We start from the raw sequence: 14,122 nt of genomic DNA, 5'->3' as shown, positions 1-14,122 counted from the left end.
GACACTTGCTCAAGGTGCCACACAGTGGGACTGAATCCAGAGCCATGTGGTTGGTAAGCAAGCTACTTACCACACAGCCACAAGTATATAATGAATATATCCAGTGTCAGTTGTTAACTCTGTTAGCCAGCTGGTGCTGTTTATGTGTGGTTATATAATTATTTTGTTTAAAAGTAATTATAAACTTAAATAATTTGAAATATAGAAGTTACACTATTGGCATATTCTTTTACACTTTTACTAGTTTCAGCTCCAGAACTGTGGTCATGTTGGGGCACTGCAATTAAATGCTAGTAATAAAAAAAAAAAAACTTCTTCAGTATTTATTTTTATAATAAAAGTGTGAATGTGGAAAAAAAAAAAAAAAAAAGAGATGTATTATTTACAGAGCAAAATTTAAACTTAGTCATAAACTATGTAAGATAAGATATATGACTGACATTTTAGCCACAAAAAGAGTGTGTGTGGGGAGCTCACGTTATATTAGAAGTCACACTGTGCATGGGCAAATACAGCAGTTGTGAATAGATAGGTCTGTGTATGAACAACTCACTGCTTTATTCAATAGTATCTGTAAAATTAATATTTCCACAGCAGAATTGTTAATGTTGCTCTCCTCCCTGCTGAAGAGGATAGGTCAGCAAGAGCCCTGTGCTGGCACCACATAAAAAGTTCCTATGCCGGTGCCACCTAAAAGCACCTGGCACTCTGCAAAGTGGTTGGCATTAGGAAGAGCTTCCAACTGCAGAAACCAAGCCAAATCAGACTGGAATCTGGTGCAACTCTCCTGCTTGCCATCTCTGGTCAAACTGTACAATCCATGCCTCTATGGAAAATGAATGCCAAATGATGATGATGATGATGATGATGATTTGTTAGCTACCAATATAGAGCTTAAACTCCGGTAAGTATAACTTTGAGGAGAAGGACTTTGCCAATTTCATTTGCTCTAATTCAATGGTTCTCAGTCTTATTGATCTTGTGGTGCACTGGAGTTCAAGTAAAGCTTATTAATGACTTGTAGGTACACAGTATTTTGTCTTGGATATAAAACATAACAAAATCAAATCAGTGCTGGCTATAATTTCTATTATAAATCTGAGGAGATGACCTTAACACATGATTCAAGTAAAGCATTACTAGTACACTTTATATAGAAATTAAAAAGAAACTGAATGCAAACTAAAACTTTAATGGCATACTATGCATGGAAAGTTGATGAAATATATTTTAAATATAAACATTTAGAGAAAACATAGAATACTATTGCTAACATGGTTAAATAATCACACTTGTATATAACAAAATTATTAATAACACATTTTTCAAGATGTTTAAGCATTACATGGATTTTCTGAAAACTTGAGTAATATTGATTTCAAATTTTGGCACAAAGCCAGCAAGTATGGGGGAGGGGGCAAGTCAATTACACTGATCCCATTGATCTACTGGTATTCTTTTTATTGACTCTGAAAGGACGAAAGGCAAAGTCAACCTCACTGGAATTTGAACTCAGAACATGAACATGGAGAAAATGCTGCGAAGCGTTTTGTCCAGCATCCTAACGATTCTGCCAGCTTGTTGCATTGAAGACTTAATTGATACCATTCATGTGGTGCACCTATATAGCCCTTGCTGTGTAACTGTACATTTGGTGCACCTGTAGGTGGTGGTGCATCATTTGAAAACTACTGGCCAAGATACACTAGGCCAAATCTTAATGATGTCTCAAACCAGTGGACTCATCAAAATTACTAATTGATTGATTGAGATTTACTAATGAAAACATTCTGGTTTAATTTGCACTTTGAGTTGATTCCATTAATATGTTGTTCTGCACCCAGTTAATCCACTTTAATAGCTTATAAAAGAATGATTTAACTAATCCTCTTGTGTTGATTATCACTAAATACAAGATTGCCATGTTTATTCAGCCTTGTTTCTTTTCACATTTTTCCTTTTTCTTACTTTTTTTTTAATTATTGATTTAAGCATATGCTAATATCTAGTTTGTTTAAAACTGTAATTGTATTTAGTCTTTGCATCCATAATTATCAACACTTGAGCGGATGATAAGTTGACAGACATTATAGAACACAAGGCTAAATAAATACAGAAGTAGTAGTATTTTGGTTTATCTCCCTATATCGTCAAATCAATTGGTATTTGAATGAAATTTACTGCTCATCCATTTTTGAATCTATTAAACAATTATCTTGGACTGTGCCCTTCATTTACTCTTTCTTTCCAGAAAAATTAACATTATATTCATTAAAAAGAAATTAATATTTAGTTTCTTTCCTTTCAGTTTCCATTTAATTGTTATCTCCATAATTACTGGTTTCTTTTGTGACAAAGTAGAAAAGTCTAGGAGAGGAAAATCAATAATGTGAGATTCACATTTATTAGTGCACCATCTCTGTGGTGCTCATTCATCAGTTTCTGCTTCTATAGTAACAAATTCATTAGACTGGTACCAGAAGATAAATTTCTAAAGGAATCAATTATCTTGACTGCAATACATGTAGAGTAGTTATTCTCTGGGGATGACTTCATGCAAGGTATATATAAAGTCAAATTGGTAGAGTCATTAGAGCATAAGATCGAACAACCTGTAGTGTTTGTTCTGACTGTCTGCACCCCGAGTTCAAATTCTGCCAATAATTACTTTGATAGTAGACTTAATCTGTGATTATAGGTAAGTTCACTGCCATCAATTCACTGTAAAGAAAGTTTCCTGCAAGGAAAGTTTACTGAGAAAATATAACCGTAATATCTCACCATTAATAATTAAAAACTATTTTGTTGAAAAAAAGAAAATGGTGAATTGATAATGGTGAACTTTCTCCATGGTGAACTTTTTTCCTACGGTGAATTGATGACGGTGAACTTACAGGACATGTTAATATGTTGCCTGGTTCAACAGTATCTGACTCTTTGAGTGTCTTTAGCAAGGCTGACTCTGTTGCAACCATCTTGACCAGATCTCCAGTTTGAATATACTATCCTTACTTCCACCCACAAGTTTTGGAAACTCTATAAAGGGTTATGGGTACTGCCTATCCTCCTGACTAAACAATATGAAAAATTGTTAAATACTGTACAGCATATTGGTCTGAAATTCTATCATTTCTATCAATGTACTTTTTGTTTACTGCTTCAAATTTATGAGTTCTTTTGTAATTGAAAGGTCCATCACTGATACATATTGTGTCATGCAGATTCAGCCCGGGAATTACATTAAAAGTACCTGAGTCTATGGAAAACAAAGTCATTTTGATTTTGATTTAATGAGTTGGATGGTGATCAAACAACTGAATGCTCATCATTGAAACCAAATACAGGGTCCATCACAGACATGTGTGTGTGTGTGCATGCATGCGCGAGCACACCCACACACACACACACACAATCTACTCAGAATTTTATCTGTGTCAAGTGAAATTGATATTTTTTTGATTGCAAACAGGGACATAGATATATTTTTAAAAATCATGTTATAAATCATTGAAATTGTTAGTTTCTGATATATTTACATTGATCTATACTGAGTATCCAAGTATCAAGAAAATTCTTTAAGGGATCATTGTAGAGTGGGGTCAAGGGTACAGCTTTTCCCTTCAGAGTAAGCAAGAAGAAAAAATAGTAAATCCAGGAGAATTTGCTGGGTGGGTGTCAATAAGTCTAGCTGTTGTGAGGAGTGAGAAAAGCTGACATGTCATATTATGCCTCATCATGAAAGCTTCTCTATTATAGATGTATTTCTAATTGAAAGCAACAACATACCTTTTAAAATCTTTCCTGTAATTAATTAATAATAATAATCATTATCATCATCATCATTATCATCATTGTCATTTAACGTCCGCTTTCCATGCTGGCATGGGTTGGATGGTTTGACTGAGAGCTGGCAAGCCAGAAAACTGCACCAGGCTCCAATCTCATCTGGCAAAGTTTCTACAGCTGGATGCCCTTCCTAATGCTAACCACTCCAAGAGTGTAGTGAGTGCTTTTTACGTGTCACTGGCACAAGGGCCAGTCAGGTGGTACTGTCATCAACCACGCTTGAATGGTGCATTTTATGTGCCACTGGCAAGAGTTCCAGTTAGGTAGTACTGGCATCAGCCATGACAATTGACTTCACTTGACTCAACAGATCTTCGCAAGCACAGTTTATTGCCCAATGATTGAAGGGTACTCTTAAATGGGCTGGTTATGCTGCACTGGCATAGGTCATGGTTATGGTCTCACTTGGCTTGCTAGGTCTTCTCAAGCACAGCATATCTCCAATGGTCTCAGTCACTTGTCACTGCCTCTGTTTGAAGCTCGTGCTTCACCACCTCATCCCAGGTTTTCCTGGGTCTACCTCTTCCACAGGTTCCCTCTACTGCTAAGGTGTGACACTTTTCCCTAATGGCCCTGTCAACTACATTGCTCCACCACCACATTACCTTGGGTTGAGAGTGGACTTTGCATCATCCACAGATCTGGTCAGTAGCCCTCAACAGGTTGTCCCGTAAGAACCTCCAGTTGTCTTCCACATCACGTGATGCTATATCCTCCTCTATTTCATCAAAAGCTTTGAGTAATATGTCCCTACATCTCTGTCCATTCACAGGATCCTTAAGCTTCCAGACCCTTCTTCTCCATGCTGGTCGTCTTCTGGGCATCCATTTAGCCCTGATCCTGGAATCGCTAACTACTAATCTATGTTGTGAGGTGCATTCTTCACCTGGTAAGGTTTTGGCATTTATAAGTAGACATCTTTCCTGTTTTCTGGTAAGGATGTAGTCAATTTGACTAGTGTGTCCACCAGACGGGTATGTGAATAGGGTACTGAAGTTAGTATTACAAACCATAAGATCATTTGCATCATTGTATAATTCACTATGTAAATTTTATTTTTTATTTAACTAGCAATTACATAAATAAATATTTTCTTGCTAATGTATACATTTATGTGGCCATAATAAAAGAAAGCTGAACACCTGGATTAATAATATATAGTTTCTGGATTTAGAATGAATGTTTAATGAAAGAAACCTTACCTTGTAGCAACTTCATAGAGTTCATATTTAGCCAAAAATGAATGTCGATAAATCTGAAAATTAAGAACATTCAAATAAGTATATGTTTCTAGAACCACATAAAGTATTATAACACACATATATCTATACTAATGTTAGTTTTTATGTATAGTTATGCATAAAAACATTAACTGAAAGATCACTCAATGCATGTAAGTAGCATTCCATATTTTATTTCGCTTGCAAAAAGGTTGAAAGTAACTTCAAAGCTCTGGTTAAGTTACTTTTGTCAGACGATACACCCAGCCCTCAATAGGTGACAAAAGAGTACTGGTACAACATCGATTTTCCAGGACTTTTGGTTCCATAGCCTTTCCATCATCACCATCATCATTATTTAACGTCTGCTTTCCATGCTGGTATGGGTTAGACGGTTTGACTGGAGCTGGTAAGTGGAGAGCTGCACCTGGTTTCAGTCTGATTTGGCATGGTTTCTACAGCTGGCATGGTTCCTAACATCAACCATCCCAAGAGTGTAATGAATGCTTTTTATGTGCCACCAGCATAGGTTCCATTTACATGACACTGGTAATGGTCACGACTATGTTTCACGGTGCCATTTATACAACACTGGCAGCAGTTTATATAAATGGTACTCATGAAATCATAGTCATGGCTGTTATCAGTGTTATGTAAATGGCATCCATGATTGATTTTTCTGAATCAGGGTCAATACACTCTAAATTAAGCAAATATTAAAATTACTTAAATAAATTAAATGAAATACAGGTACTTGTGCATTAAGCATAAATTAGTGTGGATTATAAGAAGTTCCAAACCATCAGTATTTGGGAAGTTGATGTATCTGTATTTGTTTGTCTGACATCTGTATTACTAAAAATTCACAGATGCAACAGGGTCAAATAGATTGCTTGGATAAAGCTGAATAGTGAAGCAGCTATAGGTTCTAAATACGGTTGATTAAGGCTGATTAAATGGGGAGTGAAACTATTTTATTAACCAATTCATGTCCTGTAGTGGAGTCAGTCATTTTGTAACCGCTGAGTGTTATAGTGAGTACTCAGTCACAATAAATTACTCTTATCTAGTGTGCTAGAGTTGACTCCCATACACAATCATATGGAATTACTCTAACACTTAATAACTGGTGAATTACCAGCTCTACCACAAGACCTGAACTAGGCAATATGAACAAGTTTCACTCCTCACTCAATGACAATTGATCTTATTCAAAAGCTGTGGGCACCTCATCACTCTGTATTATATTACATCCAAATAGTCAGGTGCAATTTTTGCACCTGTGAAAATTTTAGCAATGCATATTCTGAGATGAATACATCCAATATGTAGATACATACATACATACATACATATGTATCATTGGCACTTCCTCCATGTACACATGCCTAAGCTATAAAAATGAATGCAAATAACAAATCTGATTTTAACATGTCTTTCATTTATATGAAAGATAGCTGATGTAAATTGTGTTTACTTTATGAATGTAAAACATCCTGTGTTCAAGACATAAAAATCCATGCAGATACAATTCATCATCGACTTACGACCTATCTGACTTGTGACCAATCGACTTTACAACGATTAGCATGTCAGCTCCCAGCAGCAAGAATAAATAGTCCAGTTGAAATCTAATGGGTTTAATTTCTTAGAAATTAATCCATCTACGGATGATGTCAGCTAACAAACGCTTCCCCTAGGTTTAATTATCGATCACCACTGTGGTTATCCCATGTGTTGGATGACTATCCTGTCACGGGTGACATCGAGTCAACCCTGTATTTGTTTATAACACAACTGCTTGAGACTGAAATTTTTGACTAATGCCAGTATCATAGTATAATACTGAATGCTGTGTGTGACTTTTACCTGAGAATGTGCCTTAAGAATGTAAAAATAAAAAACAAAGCGATGTAGACCTATAGGCTGACTTACGACCAAATCGACTTATGACCAGTCGATGATGACCTGTAATAAATTTGATTCTATTTTAAATCTTTCATTTTTATTAGACACAGAGTGTTCAGATATATAATATATAATCTAATATATCTCCGATTTTTCAGATTGCCTACAAGCATGACTGTGAGGCACAGGCATGTCTATATACTTAAGAAGTTTGCTTCAAAGCCATGTAGTTTGTGTTCAGTCCCCCCTATGTGGTACATTGGGTGTCTTCTACTATAGCCCAGAGCTGACTAAAGCTTTTTCAGTAGAATTGGTAGTTGAAAACTGAAAGAAGTGTGTTGTATGCATGTGTGTGTGTGTGTGTATCATCATCATCAGCATTTAACGTCCTCCTTCCATGCTAACATGTGTTGGACAGTTTGACAGGAGCCGGCCAGGCGAGAGCCTGTGCCATGCCTTTGCATCTGTTTTGGCATAGTTTTTATGGTTGGACGCCTTTCCTAACTCCAACCACTCTGCAGAATGGGCTGAGTGCTTTTTACATGGCACTCGCACAGGCAAGGTCAGTTGTGGCATGGTTTTTATAGCTGGATGCCCTTCCAAATGCCAACCACTTTACAGTGTGAACTGGGTGCTTTTTAAGTGGCACCTGCACTGGATGGGTCACCAAATGACTTTGCAAGACAAAGAGTCTTTGAGAGGGGAGGGGACAATGGAGGACATCAAACGATGATGACGATGTATACCAAACAGTTACAAAGCATATAGAAACTGGTACTTCTTCATATTTTTCTTTTAATTTAACAGTTAGTTATACAGCATAATTAGTTAGTTAAATGACCAACACGTTTCACTTTGAACCATGATTGTAGAAAGACCCTGAGTGAAGGTGCATAGCAGAACATTGTGGATTTCATATGCAACTGCACAAACTCTGTGCAGCAGAAACACATGTTGGTCATTTTAACTAACTAATTATGCTGTATAACTAACTAATTAAAAGAAAAATATGAAGAAATACCAGTTTCTGTATGCTTTGTAATTTATTTGCATTGAAGAACTCCAGGAGCCTAGTTCCCTCTTCATTTCTGGTACCAACTCTATGGCCACCATGTACACCATTGTAGATACCAGGTTGCTGTCTGACATGCCCATTAAAATCTCCAGCCACAAAGATGAGATCATTGTCACTCATCTTTGAGGTAGCCTGCAGAAGAATATCATAAAAGTGATCCTTCTGTACATTTGGTAATCCTGCTTGTTGGGTGTAGGCAGAAATAATTGTAGCTATACCATTCTGCAAGATTAGCCTGAGTTTAAGTACTCTATTGCAACTCTCACTACCTGTATGACCTTATACACCCATTTCCCTGCAAGAAGTATGCCCACACCCCTTATTTCCATCATCACTGTTACCTTCCCAGAAGAGTTTATACCTATGTGCTTTGCCTGTGAGGACTCTGGCTGAAGCTCCTCTCTACCTTACCTCTGGTATGCAATATACATCAACATGTCTCTGTTCAAGCATCTCAACAATCTCGCTAGCCCTACCTTTCAATGTGCCCACATTTACAGCACCAACTCTGAAAACTGGGAAAGAGATATGGGAGGTAACACAGGAAGGAGAGATGTTATTCAGCACCTAAAAAGAAGGTTCCTATGATCGTTTGGTAACAGACGTCATAATAGTTGGTCTTGCTTTTAACCTACCATCATTCAAACATGTAAGGATTGTTAAGGTTGTTGCCTCTACTGAGTTGGGGGAGTAAGGAAGCATTGTATATGAAAGTGATTGATCTGTTAGAAACCTGTAACTAACAACACTATTGTTTACTAACTGCTGTTACTAAATAAACAAACAAACAAACAAGCAAATAAGCACAGTTGTTGCTGAGTAGCCTAGGTCAAGCAGACCTTATGGAATGGCTGCTGACCAGAGGCTGGAGGCTGTGCTAATATTGATGTATAATGTATAATGGTAATGAATGATGGTATTAGCTTCCTTTTGTTATTCTTTATTTATTATATCTAGATCAGATGAAGGAGCATGACTGTTGGCTGGTTAGTTAAAATAAAGAATAAATCTGATCCAGTTACTGCAGATATCCTTATCTTTTTATTATATCTACTGACATTACTCAAAGATGTCAGTGCTGTGTGTGTGTGTGTGTGTGTGTGTCAGTGAGTTTCAGTGTGTTTGCGTTTGTGTCTATATATGCATAAATGTGTGTGTGTGTGTGTGTGTGAGAGTGCCTAACTTTGTGTCTCTGTGCATGTATATGTTTTCATTTGTATCTGAGTATGTGCGTGTGTGTGCATGCACATATGTTTGTGTGTGCATAGGTATATGCATGTATATGTATATGAGTAATTAAGAAGTTCATTCTGCAGCCACAAGCTCCTAGGTTCTTCATTTCTGCATATTTCAATTCTACATGATTCAGGTCTACATTCTTATTTGTGTCTGTTCTTTTATTGGTTTTGGTGATTGGACTGTAGCCATAGAAGGGAACTGCCTGTGAGGGTGCAGTCAGTTGCATCAACCATAGTATCCATTTGAGTGGGAAACCTATTTTATTGTTCTCTGGTTGTCAAGCCACTAAGTTACAGAACATAAAGGAATACAACACACAGACAACACAAGACTTTTCTTTAGACCAGTGTAGATATAAATATTGGCATACTCTTTTACTCTTTTAATTGTTTCAGTCATTTGACTGCGGCCATGCTGGAGCACCGCCTTTAGTCGAGCAAATCGACCCTGGGACTTATTCTTTGTAAGCCTAGTACTTATTCTATCGGTCTCTTTTGCCGAACTGCTAAGTGACGGGGACATAAACACACCAGCATCGGTTGTCAAGCAATGCTAGGGGGACAAACACAGACACTCACACACATATATACGACGGGCTTCTTTCAGTTTCCATCTACCAAATCCACTCACAAGGCTTTGGTTGGCCCGAGGCTATAGTAGAAGACACTTGCCCAAGATGCCACGCAGTGGGACTGAACCCGGAGCCATGTGGTTGGTAAGCAAGCTACTTACCACACAGCCACTCCTGCACCCAATCCGGGAATTGAACTCACTACCTCATGATTGCGAGCCTGATGTTCTTAACACTGAGCCATACACCTATATTATAATTCATATATACACACACACAAATTTCACTTTTCATTATTAGTGGGATCAAGAAGCAAAGCACACCATCCAGTGAGAGACAAATATCATTTAATATGCACAGTACTTACAAACAAGCTACTAATAGTTTCATGCTGTAAAAACACAATAAACTGACAAATATCTTTATCATGCCTTGCACTTCCAAGCCGTCTTCACCACAGGAAACTATTAATAGCTCATACACACACAATGGGCTTTTGTATAGTTTTGTCTATCAAAGTCTACTCACAAGATATTGCCCAACCAGTTTCTATAGTACTATTGTACTATAGAAAGGTACTATGTAGTGGGGGCAAACCCTGAACAACATTATGGCAAAGTACAGTTCTTAATTCTCCAGCTTTGCTTACACCTATTTTATTTTGAGGATAAATACTGATTATCTGATAATCTTACCTCAGACAAATCAGTGTGTATTTTGAAGATTTGTCTTTCTTCACCTAAATGCCATAGTATCTAATCTAAACTGTGGTCCTTAAAAGCCCCTTGAGAATTAGAAGACATTTACAGATCCTTAGTGATGATGATGATGATGGTTGAGTAAGTAGGGATGGAGTAGGTGTAATCTCTTGGCAAGTCATTTTTGCAATGATAGGAACTGGTAAGGCCAGGAGTCGCACCAAGTTCCATAGTCTGTTTTGGCTTGGTTTCTATGGCTGGGTGCCCTTCCTAACATAGAAACCAAGTCAAAACTGACTATGGAACCTGGTGTGGCCTCTGGCCTTACCAGTTCCTGTCAAGCTGTTCAACTCATGTCAGCATGGCATGGAAAATAGACGTTAAGTGACGATGATGATAACAATGATAAATGCTTAACTCCCGGTCGAACCATTTAACATCATTCATTTTCAGCATGTGTGATTTCTAACTGCAATAAACATCATCGAGAGGTATGGGTTCTTTCCCTTGATACACTGCATGAAAACAAGGCATTCAAAGGTCACCTAATCACTTGTTAAAAGCTATCTTTTCAATCTTTTACTTGTTACTTGTTTCAGTCATTGAACTGCAGCCATGCTGGAGAACTGTCTTGAAGGGTTTCAGCCAAACTAATCAATCCCAGTACTTATTCTATCAGTCACTTTTGCTAAGACATTAAATTCCACAAATGTAAACAAACCAACACCAGTTGTCAAGCAGTGGTGGAGATAGGGACAGACAGACAGACACACTCACTCACTCTCTCTCTCTCTCTTTCTCTCTCTCACATACACAAAACAATCTTCTTTCAGTTTCCATTTACTAGATCTGCTCAGAAGGTTTTGGTATAGTAGAAGACACTTGCACAAGGTTCTACACAGTGGGACTGAACCCAAAACCACGTGACTGGAAAGCAAACTTCTTACTATACAATCATGCCTGTACTCATCCACACAGCCACGTCTGCTCCTGTCCATCTGTATGGATATTTCATATTCACATTCACTGTCACATTAGTAGTAAATAAATCTCTGTTGGATTTTGCTTCTAAATATTTAAGTTGATTGATAAACTGAACTGCCTCAACACTAAATTACATAAATTCTAGTGTAAGTGACTGAAACAAGTACAACTACGAATACTGCTGAGACATACAACAGAACAACTGTAATATATTTCAGCTTAACACTTATAAATGTTTATTTCTTTTTTACAATCAGAAACAAAGGAACAGCAAACAAAGCTGCTTGAGCAGCCTTGTCGGCCCCTGAGCAAATCAATGAACTGGACCCTACAGTATTTATTTATCGACAATAAGCCACAACATATATAGGTCTGAATTGGGCCCCTGATCCGTGGGGCTCTTGGGCAACTACCAAGTGTACCCATGGCAAGATGGCCCTAACAAGTGCTATGATCCTTTACAAGGTCTCTGAGACTAATATGAGAAAGAAGTCCAGGCCCTGTTGTTTTCTATAGAGTATGTACCACAAAAGATTCCCAACAGGTATGTGGTAATGTAAAACTGGGTAGATGGATTAACCCTTTAGTATTCAAATTGGCCATATCAGGCCCATATATTCCACTAGTAATATGTTCAAACTGGTCAGTGTCAAGCCTCTCACACCTACTCTACAATGTCATTCTGAAAATAAAACAATCATATTATCGAAACCTTGAAGCTACAAGATAATGTATCATAAACTCAAGACAGTGTGAATAGATAAGCAATACATTTGACAGAGTAATCTGAATGCTAAATGGTTAAGTTCACTCTCTAAGGATAGGAATGGTCATTCTGACAAACTTCCACACAATGTTCTACCTTCTTTTATCTTTTACTTGTTTCACTCATTTGACTGTGGTCAAGCTAGGGCACCACCTTGATGGGTTTTTAGTTGAAGAAATCAACATCAGGACTTACTTTTTTAAAGCCTAGTACTTATTCTACTGGTCTCTTCTGCTGAACTGTTATTGGGATGTAAACACACCAACACTGGTTGTAAAGTGGTGGTGGGGGACAAGCACAAACATAAAGATGCATAAATATGACGGGCTTCTTTCAGTTTCTGTCTACCAAATCCATGTACAAGGCTTTGGTTGGCTTGAGGCTATAGTAGAAGACACTTGCCCAAGGTGCCACATAGTGGGCCTGAAACCGGAACTATGTGGTTGAAAAACAAGCTTCTTACCACACGGCCCCAAATTTTACTCACAAGGCTTTGGTTGACCTGAGGATATATCAGAAGTTGCCTATCCAAGGTGCTATGCAGCAGGATTGGACATGAATCTGTGTAGTTGCAAAGTAAACTTCTTAACCACACAGCTATGTTGGGAATTTTTATTCTACGTGGATGTGTGGGTGTATATTTACTTTGCAATGAAAATGATAAATAGTGTGAGAACATTAAGCATCTACTTAATTAAGCATTCCAGTGGAATGTAGTAAAAAATTTTTGCTTGACATTTAGCTGGCTACGTTGTAAAATTGCCTTCATTAATGTATTAACACTCTTCATTATCAACATCATCACCTATACTGACCAATACCTCTAACACAGCATCCTTACTAAAATCAGCATTCCCACCAGTAAATCATCATTATCAGCAGCAGTGCCGCTGCTGCTGCCACTACCAGCAGTACCACCTCTTCTGCTACAACTAACATCACCAGAGCAGCAATATTTCTCTCCACAAAATCATAAAATAAGAGTGATGTAGAAATTGCTTCTTATTTTAGATTTGACCATTTCTGATTTTTTTTTTTTTCCTTTGGGAGTTATCTTATAGGAATAATTTATGTAAACCAGCTACAATCACTATAGAAATTGAAGAATGATATTCAACCAGAAATTAAAACTTTATGGCCATATATATATATTAGTTCAAATTTTGGCACAAAACCAGCAAGTTGGAGGGAGGGGTAAGTTGATTACTTCAACTTCAGTGATCAACTGGTACTTATTTTATCTTTCCTGAAAGGATGAAAGGCAAAGTTGATCATAGCAGAATATGAATTCAGAACATAATGGTGGATGAAATGCTGCTAAGCATTTTGCCTGACATGCTAGGGTCAGATATATTACAAGCTGTCATGGAAGACCATCTAAGAAGGGTTGGACTCTGCAATGTTTGGAAATGGAAAGCATTTGGAAGATGTTTTATTCCACTTCTAAGCAAACTCAGGTTTAAGACTGCCTCAGGTTTGATGATACAAGCTTTCTAGTTTAAAATGATCTCAAATAATACTTTCCATCAAAATTCATATTAAATTATATTCAAAACACTAGCTTAATAAGGGTTTCAAATTTTGGCACAAGGCCAGAGAGGGTAAGCTGTTTACAGCAGCCCCAGTCCTCAACTGGCACTTAATGCTGAAAGGATGAAAGGCAAAGTTGGCCTTGGCAGAATCTGAACTCACAACGTAAAGGCAGACAAAATACCATTGAACATTTTGCCTGGTGTGCTAATGATTCTGTTGGCTTGCTGCCTTACACAAGCTTAATAATCTTTTCTACTATAGACAGGAGCCCTGGATTTTAGT

The 14,122-nt window shown here is 37.4% G+C and overlaps 1 protein-coding gene across 4 annotated transcripts in view; it reads right to left on the bottom strand.

Moving 5' to 3' along the window:
- Positions 1-14,122, bottom strand: part of LOC106877900 (dipeptidyl peptidase 4) — a 611,833-nt gene that overhangs the window by 88,891 nt on the left and 508,820 nt on the right. For all 4 annotated transcript variants that reach the window (XM_014926948.2, XM_014926949.2, XM_014926950.2 and 1 more), the window contains exon 6: positions 5,049-5,101. In XM_014926948.2, the coding sequence (XP_014782434.1) occupies positions 5,049-5,101 (53 nt within the window). The remainder of the gene's footprint in view (positions 1-5,048; positions 5,102-14,122) is intronic.

The sequence above is a fragment of the Octopus bimaculoides genome, chromosome 4 (assembly GCF_001194135.2).
Source record: "Octopus bimaculoides isolate UCB-OBI-ISO-001 chromosome 4, ASM119413v2, whole genome shotgun sequence".
Taxonomy (NCBI): domain Eukaryota; kingdom Metazoa; phylum Mollusca; class Cephalopoda; order Octopoda; family Octopodidae; genus Octopus; species Octopus bimaculoides.
Note: the sequence above shows the minus strand (reverse complement) of the source record. Positions and strands in the feature narration are given on the sequence as shown.